At 56.0% G+C, this 22,623-nt stretch overlaps 1 protein-coding gene across 4 annotated transcripts in view; it reads left to right on the top strand.

Annotated features, from left to right (window-relative positions):
- The window catches only part of SHANK2 (SH3 and multiple ankyrin repeat domains 2), a 630,917-nt gene that overhangs the window by 597,716 nt on the left and 10,578 nt on the right, over positions 1 to 22,623 (top strand). For all 4 annotated transcript variants that reach the window (XM_077115405.1, XM_077115406.1, XM_077115407.1 and 1 more), the window contains 5 exons: positions 2,837 to 2,972; positions 4,460 to 4,540; positions 14,539 to 14,669; positions 16,524 to 16,635; positions 19,255 to 21,679. In XM_077115405.1, coding sequence (XP_076971520.1) covers positions 2,837 to 2,972; positions 4,460 to 4,540; positions 14,539 to 14,669; positions 16,524 to 16,635; positions 19,255 to 21,679 — 2,885 coding nt within the window. The remainder of the gene's footprint in view (positions 1 to 2,836; positions 2,973 to 4,459; positions 4,541 to 14,538; positions 14,670 to 16,523; positions 16,636 to 19,254; positions 21,680 to 22,623) is intronic.

Consider the following 22,623-nt stretch of genomic DNA (forward strand, 5'->3'; position numbering starts at 1 on the left):
GGGCAGCTCTTTCTCTGAAAATGATCAGTGCTTGCAGCAGCTTAGGGCAAAAATGGGGCAGTGCCATAGCCTGCCTTTCCCTGGCCCTCTGTGCCAAGTAGCTGTCAGCTATGGACCATCCCTCACAATCCCCAGCTGCCCTCTCTGCCTCCACTATCATCCTCCTAACCCAGAGTCACTGTCCTAAGACAGGAAACAGACGCTTCACTCCTGCCCCAAACCCAACTCCTACCTGGCATCCAGGCCCAGCTGACCAGGCCTCTGCGCCTGAAACCCTGGCCATTCCCTGCCCTTTCTTGAATGTACTGCTCTGGCCACTTTCCTGTGCTACAGCTACACTGAGCTCATCCCCCATCCCAAGCTGGGTTCCTGCCTGGCCCCTGCCCTGTCATGCATCCCTCCTCACCCCTGCACAAGCACACTCCCCTCTCCCCTCAGCCAGCTTTGGCAGTCACGTTACACCCAGCGAGCCTGACATTGTGCACTGACCAACTCCCCATGAGAAAGGGTACTCTAAGAGAGCAGGGACAGCTTCTAGTGGGACAAAACCATGGGCTGAATATGGCTCAGAAATGTCACTGCTTGGTGTACACCCCAAAGAACTGAACGTGGGGGTGGGACAGATGCCTGCATCCTGACTGTCCACAAGAGCCTGAAGGTGGAAGCAACACAAGTATGCAGGTGACAGACTGGAGAAATAAAATGTCCATCCATATGATGGAATGAAGTGCTAGCACATGCTACAACCTGGATGCACTTTATGGATATTACACCAAGAATGAAAGCCAGACGCCAAGAGACAGACAGTGTATGATTCTATTTCTAGGAAATGTCCAGAACAGGCAAGTCCATCAAGACAGAAAACAGAAAGGAGGCCACCAGCGACTGGGGGGAGAAGGGTGGGGGAATTATCACATAAGGGCACAGTTTTCGTTTGGGGGGATAAAAAAGCTTTGGTAATGGAAGATGATAATGGTCTCACAAAACTATGAATACCATCAGTGAATTGTACATTAAAATGGTTAAAAATGAGAAGTTCTATGTTAGATATGTTATCACAATAAGTCTTAAATATACGTACTGGTTGAACGAATGAGGAAAGAAGAAGGAGAGAGAAAGGGCAGGAGGGAGAAAGGAAAGCCAGCACCAGTTAGTGTTCTGGAGTGCTTATTAGGGAAACCCGAGAGAACGTGATCAGCCTTGGCCTGGAGCCTGCGTCTGTCTTTCTTTCTCTTCAGAGCCACCACAGCAGACTGGGCCACGAGGAGCCCACAAGTGTCCCACGAGCTAAGGTCCTATGGCTCTGTCCCAAGAAGCTCAGGGCTTTAATCTATCTTCCTTCAACTCTTGGTGGCCTTGCCCTCATGTTCTTCCTCCATCTGGCTTTTCTACTAGATTAACCTGGTTTTGCTCAGAAAATTGGGATGTGGGAAGACCCAGCCCCTCTAACAAAGCCTGCCGCGGTTGCCCTGAGCAGGTGAACTTCTGAGGGCCCCTCTTGGCAGTCCTGCCCCAGGCAGGCAGAGGGCCAGGGGCCCAGCTGGTGGTAGAGGGAAAGCAACTGTTCTGGGACCTCAGCACTAAACCCGGGATGTGTAGAGTGAACAGGGGTGGCCAATGAGCATGAGACTGCAGGGAGCCACCTTACGGATAGGCTGTGTCCTCACTCATCATGGGCCCGCCCCGCTCCACCTGGAGGAGCCCCTCCAACTGTACCCAAGGCAAGCAGAGTGGGCACTGCCATGTGCTACCCCAACCAGAAGAAAGGATTGCAGCGAGATGGCTTTGCGTTGTTTCTTGTCTTGGGTATAATCAGGTTTTCCTTTCTCAAAATCAGCATGTGAACTGTGGCACAGGCCCTCCTCCTGTCAGCTCCTTCCCTGCCCGGCCAGGAAGCACAGCATGTGTGCTTAGCTCTAGAGCTGGAGCCCAGGTAACCCTCATTCTTGAGGAGTTGCTGAGGTGACTGGTCAGGTCTGTGGGCACACGGGGGCCCAGGGCATTGCACCACCAAAGAATGGAGACCTCAGTGGGGCTATATGTGGCACAGTCAGGGCCGGAGTGGGGACGTGTTCTCATACCTTTTACCCCAGAGGTTCCTGCCCCAAGCCCCACCCCCACCTGGTTCCCATTTTCCTTGCTTCTGTTTTGAGGAACTGTGATGGCGGGAGGGCAGACAGAGTAGGAATGTGGCCAAGCTTTGCGTTAGGCAGTGCAATGAGCACTGGGCAAGGCACTGAGAGGCAGGGCAGGGGGCACAGTGGAAATGGCACCTGTGGTCCCAGGTGGGCATGCTGTGAGCCCCAAGACGTGGATGAGTGGACATGCCACACCACCTCCCTAGCCATGAGGGTGGAGCACCACTACGCCACTGCTGGGACTCTGGCAGTCTCCCATCGGGCTGTCTCCATGACACCCACAGCCCTGGAAATTCTTCCTGGACCCACCTGAGTAGGTACCTGGCCACGGAGAGTAAATCAGTGCAGCTGTCACCTACCCAGGCAGCTCCACAGCACCACGTGGGGAACCACCAAGGGCCAGATGGAAGGCCCCTGAGCCACAGGAAACCCAGGCCCTCTGACGGCCTCAGCCTCCCCGGCCTCCCTTGCCTCTCCCACCCTCCTTGGCCTCTCCCACCCTCCCTGGCCTAGTCAAGTGGCCTATACAGCCGTATTAACGTCCATCCCACTTTCCCCTGCAGTCCCTTTCTTTCAGAGATGCACCTATCTAACCGTATCTTCTTCCAGCTGCCTGCGTGAACCTTCGTAGCAAACCTTGGGGGCGTGGGGCTGCCCCTAGCTCTGTCTCACTGCCACTGCGCCTTCTGTCCCGGCAGGTCAACAGCGAGAACGTGGTGAAGGTGGGCCACAGGCAGGTGGTGAACATGATCCGCCAGGGGGGCAACCACCTGGTGTTGAAGGTAGTCACGGTGACCAGGAGCCTCGACCCGGAGGACACTGCCAGGAAGAAAGGTACGCCGGCCTGCGCCCCCACACCTGCCCCCCGCCACTCCCCCCACTGCACTCCCAGCCTGCACCTCCCCTCCCTGCCTCCCCGCCCCACACCTTACCCTACCTACGCCTGTTCCCCAAGCCTTCTGCCTGGTGCTGGCCCCCCACCACCCAGTCCCCTCCCTTGGGCCGGCCCGGCTCTGTCCACGTGGACGGCTGGGACCCCTTGTGGAAGCACACCCCGTGCACTGTTGGGGGGTGGGGGCTGTGGAGTCGGGAGCCCTTTCTAGCTAGGTGGGACCCCCAAGACCCACTAGGACAGTCTCCTCCTTCAGAGCACAAACAGGCTGGGGTAGTACTACCTCAGGCCTGGAAGTTCTTGTCTCTTCCAATCAGGGATTCCAGGGGGAGTCTCACCCCAAGAAGTAAAAGAAAAGATTCAGAGATGATGAACACACTCTACAGATGGCCTGGGGGCTAGCCCGTGGGGCAGGGGCCACTATAAGTCAGGGCTACAGGCAGGAAGTGGGGGCTGTGGGCTCCTGACCCATGCTGACGGTTGCCAGTCTCTGATGACTGGGGTCTCACCACCACGCAGCCTGTGCCCATGGGAGGGCCCACATCCAGGTCCCAGGTGGTTTCCTGGACCCCTGTTTGCAGGCAGCCGGCTTACTGATTCCCTGGGGCAGAGTTAGGTTGGAGTATTCCACCAGGGCCCATGAGAGTGACTCAGGCCACCCTCCTTCCTGAGGGAGGCCACAGTTGGGGGACACAGGTGTGAGGCAGGGCCCACAGAGGGCCATGAGCAGGCCAGGCCATCATCCAGGTCGCCATGTAGGGAAGAGGCTGGGGGAGCATGTTAATCCTTTTAGCAGATTAGGAATCAGCCTGCAGGCCCCTCCCATCCAGCCCTCAGGAGCTCTTCATGTGGGCTGGGGTGGGGGGTAGCAGAGGACCGTGCAGGCAGCTACCCAGGCAGCTACCCAGAGGAAGGGCCACGAGCCAAGTCTTGGAGGCTGTGCGTTATGGGCAGACCCCCTCCTCCAGGGTCCTCAATCAGTAGAGGCTGGTGCCCCGAGGCAGAGTGGGAAAGCCTGCGGTGGCGTCCCATCATGACCTGCAACCTTGTAGAAGAGACTTTCCATCCTATATGGCCTCTGTCTAGCCTCGCCGAGGCAGGGATGGCTTGCTTGAACCCCACTGCTGGCTGCTCAGGCCACAGGAGCCCCAGGCCTGGGTTAGGTCTCTGCAGACCTTTGCCTCCCTTCTCCAGCTCAATCTGGGGCAGACACTGCCCTGAGATTCAAGGGCATTGGACAGCAGGTTCCCCAGCCCAGGCAGAGACCCTCCACTTGTCCACCTCCCTGTAAGAAAGCCGCGGGCCTATGGGCTCCCCACCTCCCAAGCTATCCCCACAGCTCTGGAAGACAGGGCTAGGGTGGGGAGCAAGTATGCTGGGGCACATGGCTGGATCCTCACACCTCTGTCTCCCCCATTTGCTGGTCAAGCTCCACCACCTCCAAAGCGCGCTCCAACTACGGCCCTCACGCTGCGTTCCAAGTCCATGACCTCGGAGCTAGAGGAGCTTGGTAAGAGTTGCCACATGACCTACCCCACGCAGCCAGAGAAGCAGTGTCCCCCACAGGCCCCAAAGAAGCCGCCCTTCCAGAAGGTCCCCACACGGCCCTTTTCTGCATGCTTGCTTGTCTCCTTGAATGCCCTGTGCCCCTTTCTGACCCCTACTACCCCAACAGGATGCATTTAGGGTGCTCCCACGTGCCCTAAGCTGCCCCACATTGGAGAGTCCCAGGGAAGTTTATAGCTCTGCCTGCTATCTATTCAGTGGATCTAACATAGTTTTGTTTTGAATTTTTGGGCCTCTCGATAGTGGATAAAGGTAAGTGTCCCCAACCCCCACCCCCACCCAGTATCCCTGAAACAACTCCCTGTCCTGCCTGGTGGCCCCGTATGTCCATAGAAGGCCAGGTGGGGCTCAGACCCGAACAGCAGAGCCCTAAGGGGTTCTGCATGGACAGCCATGGGGTCCCCCAGTCTGTCAGTCCACATGCCAGGTTCAGGGAGCCTGTGGCACCTTCTTCAGAGGTTACCAAGGAGCAGAGAGGCCCACCCAGTGGCCTGGGGAAGATCAACTTTAGCAAGAAAGGGAGCAGGGCCAGCAGGTCCGAGGCGGCTGTGAAGAAGATGGACCACTTGGGAACAGGTGACATGAGCCTCCTGGACGCTAGCTCAGGGTCACATGGAGGAGCTCCCACTGGGTGCCCAGTACCTCTGGAAAGACCAACTCTAAGCCTTCTAGAAATGACTAGAGGGCTGAGATGCCTGCTCAGCTCAGAACATGAATGCAGGGTTCGGCCAAGCATGAAAGGGGCATCATGTACTAACAGCCCTGTGCAACACAGTCCACCCAGGACCAGACAGACTATGCCCAAGCCCTGCCCATGCAGCCAAGCCTGTCCTCTCAGGGTCTGTTACTTGACATCACGTTCCCAAAATATAAATAACAAGCAGCCCCCTCCCTCCTTGTCCTTCTGGACTGAGAACAGTGCTCCTCCACGGGGCGGGGCGGGGGGCATGGTTAGGCAGGCAGAGCCCCAGGCCAGGGGGCCACTGCAGGGGCTGCCCTGTGATGACCCTGAAGCCAGCAACCCAGCACCAGGCCGACTCCACAGGTGAAGGTCACGGCCCTCACTCTCCCCAGGCACTCCTGGCCCACTGGCTGCACACCTGGAGGTTCCCACCAACCCTCAGGTTCAGTAGTTCTCTCTGGAAGCACTATCCTTAGGACTATAGTAAAAGGATGCAAGTAAGAAGCCAGAGGAGACGCACAGGGGTAAGGACCAGAAGTTCTCGGGTGCAAGGCGCCTGTGCCCGCTCCCCAGGGTCAGGTCACGTGGCCCTCCCAGCACAGGGACATCACTATCAGTGGTGGAGGCTTGCCCCAGTTCCCAGGGCCCCGAGTTTCGTATGGGGTCGCACTCCATAGGCAGCACTGGTGGAGTCAGTGTCCTTGTGAGTGAGCTCCACCCACAGCCCCCTCCCCTCCTGGAGGTCGGAGGTCAGGTTGGGTCCTTCTGACCTGCCCAACCCTGGCCCGTCAGTTTGCTGACAAATGAACCATCCACAGTGCCCCTGCCCACCAGGAAAAAAACAAGGATACCCCTCACTTGGGAAATTTCAGAGCTTCAGAGGTTACCGCAGGCCAAGAAGCCTGAACAAAGCCCTGAGCCCTGGCTGGGTAGAGTCCATTCCTCAAGACACAGCCCTCACATCCGTCACAGCACTCGAGGGCTGGGACCGCAGGATGGCACCAAGGCCCCGTTGTTCTAGAAAAGAACCTCCCATGCTGGTAAAGCAGGGCTCCCTACCCCTCTCTGCACCAGCACCTTGTCTGGCTAGAGTATGCTAGAAAAGCCTCTGCATATTCAGTCTCACATCTTGCAAGTGGCAGAAAGTGGGGGCAGGGAGGCACCGCATTCCTTTTAACAACGCAGCCTGCTCCTCGCTGGGCCTTTGGTGGTCTGGCCAGCCCTGGGAGGGAGCAACAAGCATCGTTCATAAACCCAGAGTGGGATCCCCAGGAAGTGTCAGCTCGGCCCTGAGATGAGGGCGGCTGCGGGGTCTCCAGAGTCCAGATTCAGTTTGTAACCATCCCCATGTGCCTCATTCAGGACTGCAGTGTTCCCTCCAGGTGGCTGTGCCCAGCACATGGGAAGCCTCAGCTCACACCTCACTGGTAGGATGTACTGTCCACCCTGGCAGGACACTGGAGGGCCAGGGTTACTTGGCAGGAAGGAAAGCCCCAGGACAGCAGCTTCTCCTCCAGGAAGCAGGCTCACAGCAGGGCAAGTGGGACAGCAGAGAGCAAAACTGTGCCCATTGGCTCCCTAGATTCCTCTGCCTCCTGCCCTGCCCACCCTTGGCCCCCAGTGCCACGCATCCCCCAGCCCTTCACTTAGGCACCCCTGGGCAGCCGCTGTTCCTGACGCGGGGCCTGAGTCTAGGCTTTCGGATGCGTGCAGCCGTCACACGGGCCTCACGGCGCCCCCTTTCTGTTTGCAAGCCTCCGTGCGGAAGAAGAAGGGTAAGGGGACCCCCCCAATGTCTGGCCTGTCCTGGGGCCTGTCACATCCAGTGCAAGGGAGTCCCCTCTGTGACTGTCGGCATGCCGTCTACAATGTGCCGTGAACCTCGTGCTGTCTTCTCCCTGTCCTGGGGGTGCCTGTGTGTGCACCCCACTCCTGAGCACGCACCCTGTTCTAGTCTGTCCCGTCTGCTTGGCTTCTCATCTGTGATTCTCCCCACTATCTTTCCTCCTTGGGCTGTGACCATGTGCTCCCATGTCAGTGAGGCCCAGGGGATCCGGGCAAGGTAGGCAGCCTCTACACTCGTCTGTGGAGCCCTTGGGGACAGGGTGGCTGCTTGCCACTAGGCCCTGAGCCCCTGGTGGCCACTTGGTCAGGGGAAGCAGGCAAGCAAAAATCTAAGCCCCCAGATCCAAGACCTGTGGGTTGCTAGCAGGCTGGGGCTAGGCTCCTGACCCTCCAGCTGCCTCCTTCAAGTGCCTCAACTCCAAGAGGCCCACTCTGCACCTGGCACTTTGGAAAGTGGTTTGATTCAGAGGTAGGAAGGCACTACCTCACTGGCACTGGAAGGAGGCCAGGAACAGGCCCTGGGGTGCTCTCAGCCGGTGCTCGAGCAGCATCTATATTTGGACAGCTCACCTGGCTGCTGGAGGGACAACCCCACCCCCACCCCCAATTAAAAGCAGCACTCTCAATCCAAAGGCAGCTTTCCAGGGCGGGCCAGAGGGGCATGACATCACCACCACTTGGGGATGCAGAACAGGACCATGTGTTCAGCCTCTGAGCCGGGAACCTGGGGTCCTTCCTTCTCCACGAGCAGCCTCTGGAGCAGCCTTGCACCCTCGGTGGCTACCTGGGAAACTCCCAGGGGCATTTCTAAGACCTGTCAGTAGGTCAAGGATGGGGTGGACACCCGAGACACAAAAAGCCCTTCTTTCTTTCATGGAATCACATTTCTGTAAGGATTCTGCTTCAGTCCAAGGCCAAACACCCCAGCTCCAGGGAGTCTCAGTTCTGCACATCTTCGTGAAGAAGGAACACTGCCATGGGCACTAGAAACCTGGTCGCCACAACAGAGCTGGCCAAGAAAAGCCCACTGCCCAGAAGAAGAGCTGGGGCTCCAGCAGCCAATCACCTCTTGGCTGTAACAAGGCCAATCCCAGGCCCCAAGAGAATCCACATGGACAACTGACAAGAGTCACTTGGGAGAGAAAACCCACCTTCCGTTTGAATGATGGAGCAGAGCAGATACAAACTTGAGATTGCACCCGCCACATTCCCTGACCCACCTCCCATGGTAGGCTCTCGGGGGGAAGAGACAGAGGAGATATGATGGAGACATGAGGCGGACGCAGTGTGTGGAGACTCTCCTCACGGTGCGGTGGGCCCTGACAGTCCTGCCTTGGGTGCAGTGAGGACACCCAGCTGCACAGGCCCAAGGGACCCCAGCATGTACGGGCATGTGGTGTCCTGCCTCTGATAGGACTTGGGTCTTATGGGCCTGACCCTATCAGAAGCATCTGCATGAAGGAAGAGAAAAGCTGACCTTTCACAGTTAAGGCAGGCTACATCCCAGCCCTGCTCAGAAAGCCTTGTGACTGTCTGTTTTATTGTCTCAAAGACCCACCCTAGTGTCTGGACCCCACACTGGGCCTGGGCATGGGGGCAAAGGAGATCCCAAGGTCCTGCCCTCGGGAGTCCACTCTCAGCCTGGGCAGCTGGATTCCAGCAGAGGGTGCTCAGTTCAAGGTTGGCCACAGGGGGGAGGGGCATGCCTTCTGACCCTGGCAGCCTCTCTGGCTGCACCCATGCTATCACCCCCCACTAGATGTGTGACCTCAGGCTTGGTGAAGCCCCCAGCCTGGCTAGGGAAAGCATGCTGGGTTTGAAACATACCATCCCCATTTCTTTACTGGCTCTTTGGAATGAGAAACCAAGAAGTGGGTCAGCTAGCCCAACTGCTGCCTCTTGCAAATGTGGCTTTGGTCCTTTAATGTTTTTTCATACATAGGAAGCATTTTATATTTTTATATTAGTTCATACCAGAGTTTCTGTTAAAACATGAATGTTACTCTCTTCCCTATTTATTGTTGGCCCCTTGGGTGCAGGATCACATCCTACCTTTAATGTCTGATGCTGCTGATGATTTTGTTCCCTTTTTGGAGGATGTGCAACAGGGAGCACCCTGCACTATGCACTCAGGGACCCCACCCCTCTAAGGAAGGTTACCAAAAGGACTACAAGGAGAGAGAACAGCAGCTGAGAAAGAACAGGACTCCCAGATAATCTCTAACCTAGCCAGGAGCACTAGAGAATAAGAAGCATTTCACAAATCTGATTACCTGAAAAGGTAAAGAAGCTGAGCAGCTCAATGCTGGCTAGCCCACCAGATTTTTCTGGAACATCTTGAGGCTGCCCGAGAGAGCCAGTGGACTGGACAGGGAAACAGCAGCACACCCTCCTGGCCTGACCTGGCTCCTGGGCTCTGAACTGACACAGGGGAAGCCTTGGACAACAGAAGTCACAGAACGTCACAGCTGGACTCCATGACGGGGCTCCCACTCTCTGCCTGGGAAAGGGGGTACACCAGGAGAGGTGCTGGCCAAGTTCCCTCTTGGCCCCACAGTGCCCAGATATTCGGAGCCTCAGCACCCGACCTCTGGAGGGGCCCCACTGGCTTCTCACTTCAGGCCTTGGTGGCTTGAAAGCCAGCACTGTTCCCAGCTGCTGAGCAAGCAGAGTGGCCAGGTCTCCCAGAGGGCACAGGGACAGGACATGCTGACTGCCCTTTGCCCCCACCCCCACCCCAGGGCCCCACATTGAACTCAGCCTCTGGTTGAGGGTCAGCACTCAGGCTGGGAAGCTACAATGCCCTCCTTATCCACCTTGCCCAGGTCCTGACCCTGAGAAATGTGGACTACGTGCAACAAATGTCCCCCAAGTGGGGTGCACCCCCTCCCCCCACATACACTTCCCAGCCCCTGGAGGTCTGCAATTTATGGATGGCAAGCACCACTTCCATCTTCAAAAACAGAACTGAAATTTGCTTAGAAAATTAAAATGGGGTTATTCCTGGTGCATTTTCATCAACTTGCTGTTAGACTATTTTTTAAGCTTTTACAATTTTCAGATCTGTTTGCAGGACTGTTTTCAGTCACCAAGTATTTCATTTTAAAACCACAGGGAGCTGGGTTTGCTAATCCTCTTCAGCCGGAATTCCTGAATAGGGACTTGATTCCAAGCTTTTACAAATTAGGTATAATCCTCATGAGTCAGAGTGAGTAGCAGGACCCGCGGTCTGACGGCTGTTTTTCAGAACCTCTGTGTTCTAGTAAACACCCTCCAAGATGGGAGAGGCTGGGAAAAGTCAGGCCACCAGCCCCAGTGACGGGCAGGAAGGGCCCCACACCCGCTGTGAAAAAGCAATGTAGGGCCACCTTCTCTCCACTGGAAACACACAAACCGCATTAACACAACTCTAAATTGAAAACACCGTCAAACTCCAACCTTGCCACCCCAGCACACCGAGGAGCTTTCACACACTCTGGTTCAAAACAGGATTTGGGTTGGGGGAGGGAGGAGGTAAGGAAAGGTTTAAACAGACAAGATGTCCCACATTTAGTGTGTAGAGGGTCACGATGAAATAACATGGCTCACATGCCCTCTCAGTAGTCTCATCACTGGGGGGGGGGGTAACAGGATGGGGGTGGTGCCCCCTCCTTGCTTTTCCATTGGCTGCTCTATCTTAACCTTAGTTACTGCCAAACAAGAGTTTGCACTGCGATAATGACACCAGGTGCCTGCAGACAAGGCATGGAGCTGGGTGGTGCCTGCCAAGCTCCCATCCTGGGCCCACACTTTCCATCTCTCCCCTCTGTCCAAACCAGCAATAACCCTTCCCTTGGAACCAGCTTCTTGTTAGGATGAGATGGAATGAAAAGGACCCTTTAAATCACGGCAAGTCTCAGGGCAACACTGCCTCCTCATTACTTAGTAGGTCCTGGAGCCACCAGACCAAAGTACCACAAACTGAGTGGCTTTAAATAACAGAAATTCACCATCTCTCAGTTCCGGAGGCCCAAAGTCCAGCATGGAGGTTGGGTAGGGCCATACTCCCTCTCCAGACTCTGACAGGGGCTCCCTCCCCACCTCTTCCTGCCTCTGGGGCTCCCTGCATCCCTTGGCATGTTCCTGCTTCACCCCCAGCCTCTGCCTGTATTTTCAGCAGCTTCTCCCCTGTCCTCCTCTAAAGAAACCTCTCAGTGGACGTAAGGTCCACCCAGGTGACCCTGCTCGGTCTCAAGATGCTTACCTTAATTCATCTAATAGACCTACTTTCCAAATGAAGGCACCTTCTCGGGTCCTGGTGGATGTTGAGTTTGGGAGGCATCATCAACAAACTCTATCCTAGACACAGGCACATCTGCTGCTCCTTGCTCTGGCTGTGAAGAGATGCCTGGTGGCCTCCCAGGTTGTCTCCCAGGGGGGCCAGGGCAGCAGGCCTTCAGACATTCTCACCAAGGGGAGATTCAGTAAACCAGCCCTCTCACATCAGAAATTTTAATAGCAAAGAAACAGACTTGAGGCTTCTGGAAGGGCCCAGCTGGAAACAAGAGCCTCTAGAGGATTCAGCGGTTTCAGTCCTGCGACAAAGTCGTGTGCCCTGGGATTCCGACTCCTCGCCCCTGACAGGCCCCAGACACAGTCAGCTACCCAGAAAACAGCCAGGCCTGAGCCTGTGCAGATACCTTCGCCTGGGGGCGCAAGCACTCTACGCTTAAGGTTTGGCATCCCATGGGCCTACAAGGCTGACAGCCAGCCCTTATCCCAGCATCCGAGCCCCTGTCATCACCCCAAGGTCAGACCCGGAGGAACATACCAGTGACTGCACAACTCTAACAGTGTCCGGCACCTCGACGTCACAGCACCCTACCCAGGCATGTGGTGGCAAGAGTTGGCCCAGGAGCCCCCCAGCAGCAGGAAAAGGAAGTTTGCAATTTGGGTTTTTTCCACGTGGACACATCAAACTGGGATAGGCTGTGGCGCAGAGCTCCCCACCCAGGCAGCCCTCACTGGATGGGCTGTCTCCCCTTGGGTTCCCTTGAACACAGCATCAGTTCCATTCCTGGGGCTGCGGCTGGGGCAGGAGAAGGGCCAGGGCCAGCCCTGACAACTCATCCATCTATTGCCATTTCACCCAGCTCCACTTGCAGAGAGCCCGTCCTAGTGACACCTATGTGAGCCCCCTTACTGTGAAGACGACCTCGCAGAAAGTCTGCTATGGCTGGTGCCAGTGATCAGTAGAGGGCCAGTGACAGCATGGACAGAGGGCACCTTTACTGGAAGCCAGAAAGAGCCAGGGGAATTCAGGGGTTCCCAATCCAGACCTCAAAGGGAGTTCTCAGAGGAATCACATAGCAAAGTGCCAGCAAACTGCTGAGCCCGAAGGAGATGCAGCAGGCTGGAGTTGCAGAAGAGGGAAGGTGAAAAGTAGGGGAGGACAGTGGCGCTGGGGGCAGCAGTGAGGCTGAAGACGCTGGCTGAGGGTGAGAGAGGATAGCATCGGTCTCCTGCAGGTCTCTGGAAATGGGGGCGTGGAGGGTTTATGGCTGTGAGGAGGGGGCCAGGAGGAACTGAGGTGACAGTCTGGAAATGTCCCCATCTTACGAAACAAGAGAGTTCTTGCCGCGCGTAGAGAGGCAAAGGCTTGTAAGTGTCCCTCAGAGTCCATAAAGGGACCAGGAAACAACCCCAAGAAGGAAGCCAAGGAGGTGAGAGAAGAGCTGGAGAGGGTGTGGTCACAGAAGTTAGCAGGGAGGGGAGAGCCATGCAGGGAGAACAGACACCCACAGCCTCAGGCTTAAGCGGTTCACTGTAGCTGTGTGCAGTGTCACTGAAGTCAATGACCTGCCCTGTGCTGCTTCCACCTGAACTCAGCCTTTTGCTGGCAAGCAGGCTGTATCAGGGTCCTGTCCCAGGGTCAACAGACTTTTCTGGAAAGGACCAGGAAGTAAACACTGCAGGCCTTGTGGATGCTTGTAGTCTCTGTCACACACACCCCTGCTGCTTCTTCTCCTCCTGTTTTCAGCCCTTTAGAAATGCAAAAAACATTCTCAGCTCTGGCCACAGACAGCAGGCCTGGGGCTGGGGTCTGCTGAGCTGCCCAAGCTCACCAGGACTCCTCAGAGCCCACCGCTCTGCAAAAAGGGACAGAGATGCCAGGCACTGTGGTTTCAGGTGTCCATCCCCTACCCTGGCACACGCGGCCCTGTCCTGTCCTGTTGGGGACCCACAGCCCAGCCTGCAGTGCCAGCGAGCTGAGCCAGGAGCATCGTTGTGGCTGCCACGTGGTGTTTCCCAGAGCCAGGCCCTCTTGGGAGGCCCCCATTATCAGTGACATTCCCTGGTGTCCTGTGACTCCCCTGTCCTCTCCACAAGCTGCTCTACACTCCCTGTTGGATCCTCAATGGACAAAGCCCCAGGGGCTGGTCCTGGTCCACCATGGGCTCATTCTAAGGGTCCAGGCCCTGGGAAGGGGCTTGAAACTCATGGACAGGTGCCTGCTTTCTGGGGCGAGGCGAGCACTGTGCCTCCCATGGTCCAGAATGGGATGCACCCACCTGTTGCCTCTTCCCAGGGCTTCATCCCACCCCTGGGTGCCTGGCTGTTGGGGTAGTCAGAGACGATGAAGCTTCTGTCCAGGGGTGCATTTTGGGCCGCATCTGGGGATGCTGGCTGGACCTGCCCCCAGTGAACCTGGCCCTGCCTGTTCACAGCCCTGAGGAGACCCAGGGATACAGTGGGAGTCAGGAGTCGCCAAGGCTGTGTGCTTCACTTGTCAGGTTTTTTAAAGAAAATTTTACTGATTTACATTAAAAAATTTTTTTCCATTGCTAAAGATCATTTCTAACTAGTGCCGAGCTTTCTTTTTCAAGAAAAAAGAAATGAGAATACCCTATCATTGGAAAGTGGAAGTAGACCTCCTGGGCCCACCTCCAGCCTCTGGCGGCCTCGCTGGTTTCAAAGGAACCACATCTCTGAGTCTCTTAACAAAAACCAATTTCTATAATTTTTTTTAACATCCTTAAGAATAAATCCCGTTAGAATAAAACAATTCTACTGACGAATCTGCTTTGGAGAAGCTCTAGGCTCAGAAGACTGGCGTGCTGGCCACCACATTTCCCTAGGACATGGAGGCTGAGTTGCTGAAGGTTTTCTTCCTTGCCGTGCCCCATGTTCACCCTGCTGGGGGGAGGGTCTGGAGAATGTTCCAATCCACCCCACCTCCACACAGAGCGCACACAGGCAAGGAGGAGAGTGTGTGTTCCAGAAGTGTCGGCTACACCATTCGGAATGCCGAAGTAGTCACTGGGGTTAAAATGCAAAAAGGTGCTTTTGCATTTTCTAACCAATCCACATCCCTGATTATGTTCTGAGGACTTTGGTCACTGCTGCTTGTTTCGATGATCATGTTTATGTTGCAGAGAAACCCGATGAAAGAGTCCCAGCCCCCAAGCCTTCCAGAGCTGCAGAAAGCATGGCCATGGAGTCAAGGGTGGCAACTATCAAGCAGCGGCCAGCCAGCCGGTGCTTCCCATCGGTCTCTGACATGAACGTGAGTGGCATCGTCCTGGGGATGTGTGGGGTCCTGCATGTGACGCCAGGAGCAGTGGACCTCGTTGACCAAGCACTCCCTACCTTGCTCTGGAGCAGACAGGGCTCAGCGAGTGCATCGATGAAACTCACAGACCCCTAGACCCCAGACACGGAGCCCAAATCCAGGGGCAGGGGAAAGTCAGGGGACAGGCACCTGGTCCAGTACAGACCCCACAGTGGGGTGCACAGAAGTGGGCTGGGATCCAAGCTTCGCCACTCACTTTCTCGCCCCCCACCCCCAGCTAGTCCCTTGATCTCGTCCCTGCCCCCTTAAGTTGGAAACAAGCTTTAGGTGATACCACACATGTCAAAGGGCCCAGAGATACTGCACAAACATAAGGGAGCTCCACTCCTGGCCTATGCAGAGGAAAGAAATACTCTAATAGTGGGAGAGACCACCCAACATCTCCGTGAGGCAGGGTCTCTCCCAGGGACCACTGCTGTGCACCTAGCCAGCCCTGAGTTTGCTCTGATGAGCTCACTGCCCCTCACACCCACATCCCCCCAGGCTAAAAGAGGGTCTAGAACAGAGACCACCTGCCCTCCATTTTCCAGACTCAGCCACCTGTGCCTTATGTCCTTGCCCAACCCAGATCCCAGCCTGCCTATACCTAAAATTTACTTAGTGATTTTCTTTGAATCAACTTCATCTGACTCTGTTTTTCTAGACTGTTCATAAACGATAAGGCCCAAGGAAATCATAAATTTGACACAACAGTTTTATGGAATATAATTAAAACAATTGCCAATGATTATAATAACAATGTTCATGTTTGAACAGCCTCCCTCCAGTCAGTGACAGGACTCAGCTGGGTGGGCACATCGACCCAGGGAGACACTGGGCTGCCGTTAGCCAGCCAGCCCTTCCTCTCATCCTTTTACCTGGCACCTGGCTGCACCCTCGCACCCAGCCTTGCCCCCAGATACTCCCAAACCCATGCCTGGCCCTTTGCAAGAACTGCCCTCACCTTTCCCAAGAGCCAGTGTCCCGCTTCCCCCTCCAGACTCTGGCCTGCATAGGAGAGAGATAATAGATTGCAGAGCCCAGGTAAGACTCTCTCTCCCTAGTAGGACAACTGGGGCACAAGTCCTAGAGAAATCTGAGCTGGCACAGATGTGCTTTCACAACTGATGTTCTGCACAAGTTGCCCTGCCATCCACAGGCTGGCCAGCCAGCTCAGTTCACCAAGGATGAGGCAGCGCAGAGTGGTGGGAGGGCTCGGTAGAGGCAGCACAGGGAATTTGCTTCCAGTGAAGGAGGTGAGCTCTGGGTTCCTTTCCTGAGGCTAGGCAGAGGTGGGAGGAAGCAAGCCTGGGACACTCCCCTACAATGATGCCAGTACATGAATTCAGTCTTTGTGCTCCAAAGAAATCCCACAGCTTGCTCACCCCAGCTGATACATGCATCCCAACTGTCAGCACATCACCCATTAGTTCTCATCCTAGCACCAGTCTGCAAGGCCAGGCCCATTGTCCCATTACATGGAGGAGGAGACAAGGCTCCACAGTGCGGCCAGGCCCCTAAGGCACTGCTTTGCAGTTTTTCCTCAGAGACGTGGACTCTGTAATGAACTGTGTCCAGTGAACTGTGTAATGGCAGATGAAGGCCCAGAATGGGAGTACTTGATTTTAACAGAGCCAGAACAGCCACTCAGGGACCTGATGGGGAAAACAGCCTCAGGTGGAAACTGAGATGGTTCCCCAAAGCAGCCCAGGAGAAGGCTCAGTGGTGGGCATCAACTCTGCCTGGGTCCTGTGGTACTTGCTTGGTACCATGTCACTGCCAACCTCACACCAGGTTCTCTGGTTGCAGTCCATGTATGAACGCCAAGGGATGGCTATGATGACACCCACCATTCCTGGGAGCCCGAAGGGCCCATTCCTGGGCATCCCTCGAGGTACGATGCGAAGGCAGAAATCGATAGGTAAGAAGTGTGGCCCCCACCCGAAGAAGTTGCCCCTTGACTTTCTAGTGCAGCCCTTGGAGCCCGTTGGGTGCTGACGGCCCCCAGGGCCCACTCTGGTTATCTTGGTACTGCTGCCCTGAAACCTCCCTAACAGGCCCTCCCACCTGAGGGCAAGCACGCACCTGGCTCACCTGCTAGGCTGCCAGTGGGCGTCTGGGCTGGATGAAACCTTTCTGCCCCAATGCCAACAAAATCTGGGGTTTCTCTAACTGTGCAAGCAGGATGAGGGGTGAAGGGGCCAAATAGTAGGAAAGAAGTTGGGTGGGCCGTTAGGGGCTAGTCCAGTTGGGAACAGGCAGGCTGAACTGCTAAGTTCCCATACTGACCCCACTGCCCAGTTTTGTAGGATGAGCTCAATGGGACATACTTCTACGGGTGATTGGGTCAAGTTCTTAGATTCTCATGAAATAACTGTCTTGTATAAAACCACTGATGTTTCTTAACGTCACAATTATTCCTATTAACCCTATTACAGGCGTGGTAAACATTATCCTTTGAAACAGTCCCTCTGTGAGATGACCCAGCCTTGGTCTGCCATGTAATCCACACAGATGCTCAGGACTGCCAGCCCCCAGGGACTTCCTACCACACACAGAGAGGGGCAGGCCCCAGCCCTCGCCCCAGGGGACGCTGCTCTTTGTGCTGTTTGGAGGCTGGCTTGTCTGTGGCTAGTTTGAGGTGGATGGCAGGGTGCAATAACTAGAGTAAGATATCATGGAGACAGCATCACCCTTACTAAAACTCTCCCTGCCAGCAAGCTCAGGGCTGCTGGAAGCATAGTAGATAAGCCATATTGAATTACTGGCTCTGTAACTGGTTAATAACCATTGATTTCCTCCTGTCAGACAGCAGACTCTTTCTATCAGGTTAGTGACTCCTTACAGTTTGAACTCTGTACTTTGAATGTAACCCAGTTTACTCTATAAGGTGTATTCTTAAATTATTACTCCTTGGGAATACAACTGCCACCAACCCATAGCACATGGTCAATAAAGAAAGCCTTTGGTAGCTTGATAGATGTGATGCCAAAATATCCTTCCACAAGGAGTATGTCAAATTTGGAATACCCTTATCGAATGGAGATTTCTATTGGAATCAGTGATCGTAGTTTGTTGTAGGAATCCTTTTGATTGCAAGTAATTCCTTTTGCTCTCTCTCTGAAGAACCTGCATGCCCCGACGTGAGATACTAGGCACTGTCTGTTTGTCAGCGTGCTTGTATGTTCCTGCTTACCTTCTCCTAGAGTGCTCTGTTGATGTTTCCTGTCTTTGTTGGAAAGACACTCTGTAAAATCACACTGGACCAACACACACACAGGACGCTTGGGCGAGGAAGTGGGTATGGCCCAGCCAGGCCCGACGAAGCCAGGACACTTGGCCATCATAACCTCCGCTGCCTTCTCTCATGCAGGCAGAATCCCAGGGTTGGGATTAGCTTAAGTCTTGGAACCCAACTTTGACCTGTGCCAAGTCAGTCCTGATCCAAATCACTTGCACCCCTCCCCCAATTCCAGAGCCTTCCATAATCGGATCTGGAAAGGGCTCACCAGCCCACCGATGAGGTGTGTGCTCAGTCAGGATCCTGCTCCTGGCCTGCAGGGGCATCTCTGGGTGGAGGGGCTTGGCAGATAACCTGGCCAAGACGGCCCTTTCTCTGAGCCACCACCCTTCTGAGGACCCCACCGAGCTCTGACACATGCTAAGCCTGGCACTAACCCCTGCACACACAGATGCTGCACTAACCCCCGACACACACAGACACTGCACTAAATCCTGCGCACAGATGCTACACCAACCCCCAACACACGCAGATGCTGCACCAACCCCAGACACACACAGATGCTGCACCAACCCCCAACACACACGGATGCTGCACTAAGCCCTGCACACACAGACACTGTACTAAACCCGACACACAGATGTGCTGCACCAAGGCCTGCACACACAGATGCTGCACTGAGGCCCTGAAGCCACCCTAACAGCAGCCCAGTCCTCGGCATTCCTGCACCTCTAGACCACATAGGCAAACACAGGGGCTCCTCAACCCCTCCAACATTCGCCCCCATTTTTAACAGGCAGCAGAGACCCGAAAGACCCTAAAATCACCCTCCCGGGCCAGGGCCAAGCCTGAAAGGGCCACGGAGGATGCTCCTTGATACAGCCTAGTCCCTACCTCACATACCCACACATACTCACACAGGGCCAGAGGAGGTCAGGGCCCAGAGCAAGATGGAGGGCAGCATACGGCTCAGCAGCAGGGGCCCCCACCGCCCAGTATGACCTGCTGCTCACACAGGTCTAGGCACTCAAAGCACCTGCCCCAGCAGCTGCCATCGCAGCAGCACCCTCTCACTGCATCCCCAGGGACTTCTTTTTCTTTATTTCTTGGTTTCCTTTTGGCTCTAAATAGGCCAGGAAGCTGACCTCTTGGCATTCGTGGCTTGTACTGTGCTTTGTGGAAATGTGTGCGTTGTCATAACGTGTGAGTTGGCAGTGATGTAGTGTCTCACGCGATCTTAAGTAAGCAGGAATCTTGTGGGTGTTGCAATTCAAAACTAACCCTCACTCCTCTTCACAGGCATAACGGAGGAAGAGCGGCAGTTCCTGGCGCCGCCAATGCTCAAGTTCACCCGGAGCCTGTCCATGCCGGACACCTCAGAGGACATCCCTCCCCCGCCGCAGTCCGTGCCCCCGTCCCCACCCCCACCCTCCCCCACCACTTACAACTGCCCCAAGTCCCCCACTCCAAGGGTCTATGGGACGATCAAGCCCGCATTCAACCAAAATCCCGCAGCCAAGGTCTCCCCGTCCACGCGGTCCGACACCGTGGCCACTATGGTGCGGGAAAAGGGGATGTACTACAGGAGGGAGCTCGACCGCTACTCCCTGGATTCTGATGACCTCTATGGCCGGAATCCCGCTGCCCAGGCCAACTTCCGCAACAGGAGGGGCCAGATGCCCGAGAATCCATACTCGGAGGTGGGGAAGATCGCCAACAAGGCCGTTTACGTGCCCGCCAAGCCCGCCAGGCGGAAGGGGATGCTGGTGAAACAGTCCAACGTGGAGGACAGCCCCGAGAAGACATGCTCCATCCCCATCCCCACCATCATCGTGAAGGAGCCCTCAACCAGCAGCAGCGGCAAAAGCAGCCAGGGCAGCAGCATGGAGATCGACCCCCAGGCGTCGGAGCAGCCAGGGCAGCTGCGGCCCGATGATGGCCTGACCGTCAGCAGCCCCTTTGCAGCTGCCATTGCCGGGGCCGTCCGAGACCGGGAGAAGCGGCTAGAGGCCAGGAGGAACTCCCCAGCCTTCCTCTCCACAGACCTGGGCGATGAGGATGTGGGTCTGGGGCCTCCTGTGCCCAGGGCGCGGCCTTCCAAGTTCCCCGAGGAAGAGGGGTTTGGCAGCGAGGAGGGTGCCGAATCGCTCTCGTCACCTGCACCAGGGGCCGTGCCTAGGGAGCCTGAGAACCATTTTGGTGGCGGTGGTGAGGCCGGCACACAGGGGGAGACCGGGAGGCCGCTGAGCACTGTGCCCAAGATCAAGGGGCCTGAGGGCAGCCCCACAGCACCTAGCAAGGGCAGCAGCGTGGCCGGCCCCGAAAATTACGTCCACCCACTCACGGGGCGGCTACTCGACCCCAGCTCGCCGCTGGCCCTGGCACTGTCAGCAAGGGACCGTGCCATGCAGGAGTCCCAGCAGGGAGCCAAGGGAGAGGCCCCCAAGGCCGACCTCAACAAGCCTCTCTACATCGATACCAAAATGCGGCCCAGCGTGGACGCGGCCTTCCCTGCCGTCACCAGGCAGAACACACGCGGTCCCCTGCGACGCCAAGAGACGGAGAACAAGTACGAGACGGAGCTGGGCAGAGACGGGAAGGGGGATGACAAGAAGAACATGCTGGTCAACATCGTGGACACATCCCGGCAGAAGCCAGCGGGGCTGCTCATGGTGCACACTGTGGCCGCTAGGGCAGGCGGCTCCCTGGAGGAGGAGGAGGAGGAGGAGGAAGAAGAGGAGGAGGAGGAGGAAGAAGAGGAGGAGGGTGCAGACATGGAGGCCGAGCCAGACGGCTCACCCCCCGAGGGGCTGGGGGGCGTTTCCGAAACCGAAGGTGCTTTCCAGGTCTCCAGCGTGCCCGGCAGAGCTATGGCAGCAGCCGGCTCTGTGGAAGAGGCAGTCATCTTGCCCTTCCGTATCCCTCCTCCCCCACTGGCGTCCGTGGATCTGGACGAAGACTTTATTTTTACAGAGCCATTGCCTCCTCCCCTGGAATTTGCAAACAGTTTTGATATCCCTGATGACCGCGCTGCTTCCATACCCGCTCTGGCAGACTTGATCAAACAGAAAAAAAACGACCCCCCTCCGTCCCCTTCATTGAACTCCAGCCAACCACCCAGCACTGCAGACAGTAAGAGACCAGCTGGCCTTTCCAACTGTCTCCCCACCTCCTTCCTGCCACCCCCGGAGAGCTTCGATGCCGTCACGGACTCGGGGATTGAGGAGGTGGACAGCCGCAGCAGCAGCGACCACCACCTGGAGACGACGAGCACCATCTCCACCGTGTCCAGCATCTCCACCCTGTCTTCAGAGGGCGGAGAGAGTGTGGACACCTGCACAGTCTATGCAGATGGGCAAGCGTTTGTGGTCGACAAGCCCCCCGTGCCTCCCAAACCAAAAATGAAGCCCATAATTCACAAAAGCAACGCACTTTACCAAGATGCGCTGATGGAAGAGGACACAGATAGCTTGGCTGTCCCCCCACCCGCCCCGCCTCCTCCACCAGGTGCCCAGCCAGGGACGGCAAAGGTCATACAGCCAAGGACCTCCAAATTATGGGGGGATGTCACAGAGGCCAAGAGCCCAATCCTCTCAGGCCCCAAAGCAAATGTTATTAGCGAATTGAACTCAATCCTGCAGCAAATGAACCGAGAAAAATCGGCAAAGCCGGGGGAAGGGTTGGACTCAGTGACCGGAGCCAAAGCTGTCAGCCCCGCTACCAGGTAAGTGCCACGGCGGCCACAGGCCAGCTGCTCTCGGCCCAGGCTTCTCTGTGTCGTCCAGTGTGGTCCAGGAGAGACCTGGGGGAGCAGGCACCACAGACCTGAAGAGGGGAACTCGAGAGCCTCTGAGTCTGTTGGTGCTCTAAGGCACTGCTTTCCTCATACGCCCAGACTGTGGCACAGCACAACAAAGAGCACGCCCAGGAGGAAGGACGCAGTGGTCCCTGGTAAAGACTTGTGATAGAATGCACTCACTCCAAGCGCTGCCACCGTGGCTCCCAAGGAGCAGCTCTGCCCTCTCCTTCCATGCCCTCCAGGGCTCGAGCATTGCCCAAGCTAGACATAAGCTCCAGGATGATGCAGGAGGGCAGTCACGTGCACTGTGGAGAGGAGGGGTCAGCAGTATGCCTGTGTGTCTGGGAGGGATCGGCCTGTGTGTGTCTGAGTGCCTGGCACATGTCTTCCACCCCCTACCCTGATTCCCATCACTGGCCTCAGAGGGTGAGGGAGGAGCTGTCTTGTGGCTTTACCAGGGAGTTCAGTGACATGCATTCCCCCTGCCAGCCTGTCCTATCCCAGGAGGCAGACTTTATGGAGGAAAAATGTCCGATTCTCCCTAAGGCAGCCATTTGTGGTATCATGTGAGGTTTAGTTATTTTCTTTGGGACTGGGGTTGGAAGATGGGGAGTGTGCTAGTTTGCTAGCAGCCGGAATGCAATATACCAGAAATGGAATGGCTTTTTAAAAGGGAGAATTTAATGAGTTGCTAGTTTACAGTTCTAAGGCCAAGAAAATATCCAAACAAGTCTATAGAAATGTCCAATCAAAGGCATCCAGGGAAAGATACCTTGGTTCAAGAAGGCTGATGAAGTTCAGGGTTTCTCTCTCATCTGGAAAGGCACACGGTGAACACGGTCAGGGTTCCTCTCTCGGCTGGAAGGGCA

This window comes from Tamandua tetradactyla, chromosome 9 (assembly GCF_023851605.1).
Source record: "Tamandua tetradactyla isolate mTamTet1 chromosome 9, mTamTet1.pri, whole genome shotgun sequence".
NCBI classification, from domain to species: Eukaryota; Metazoa; Chordata; class Mammalia; order Pilosa; family Myrmecophagidae; genus Tamandua; species Tamandua tetradactyla.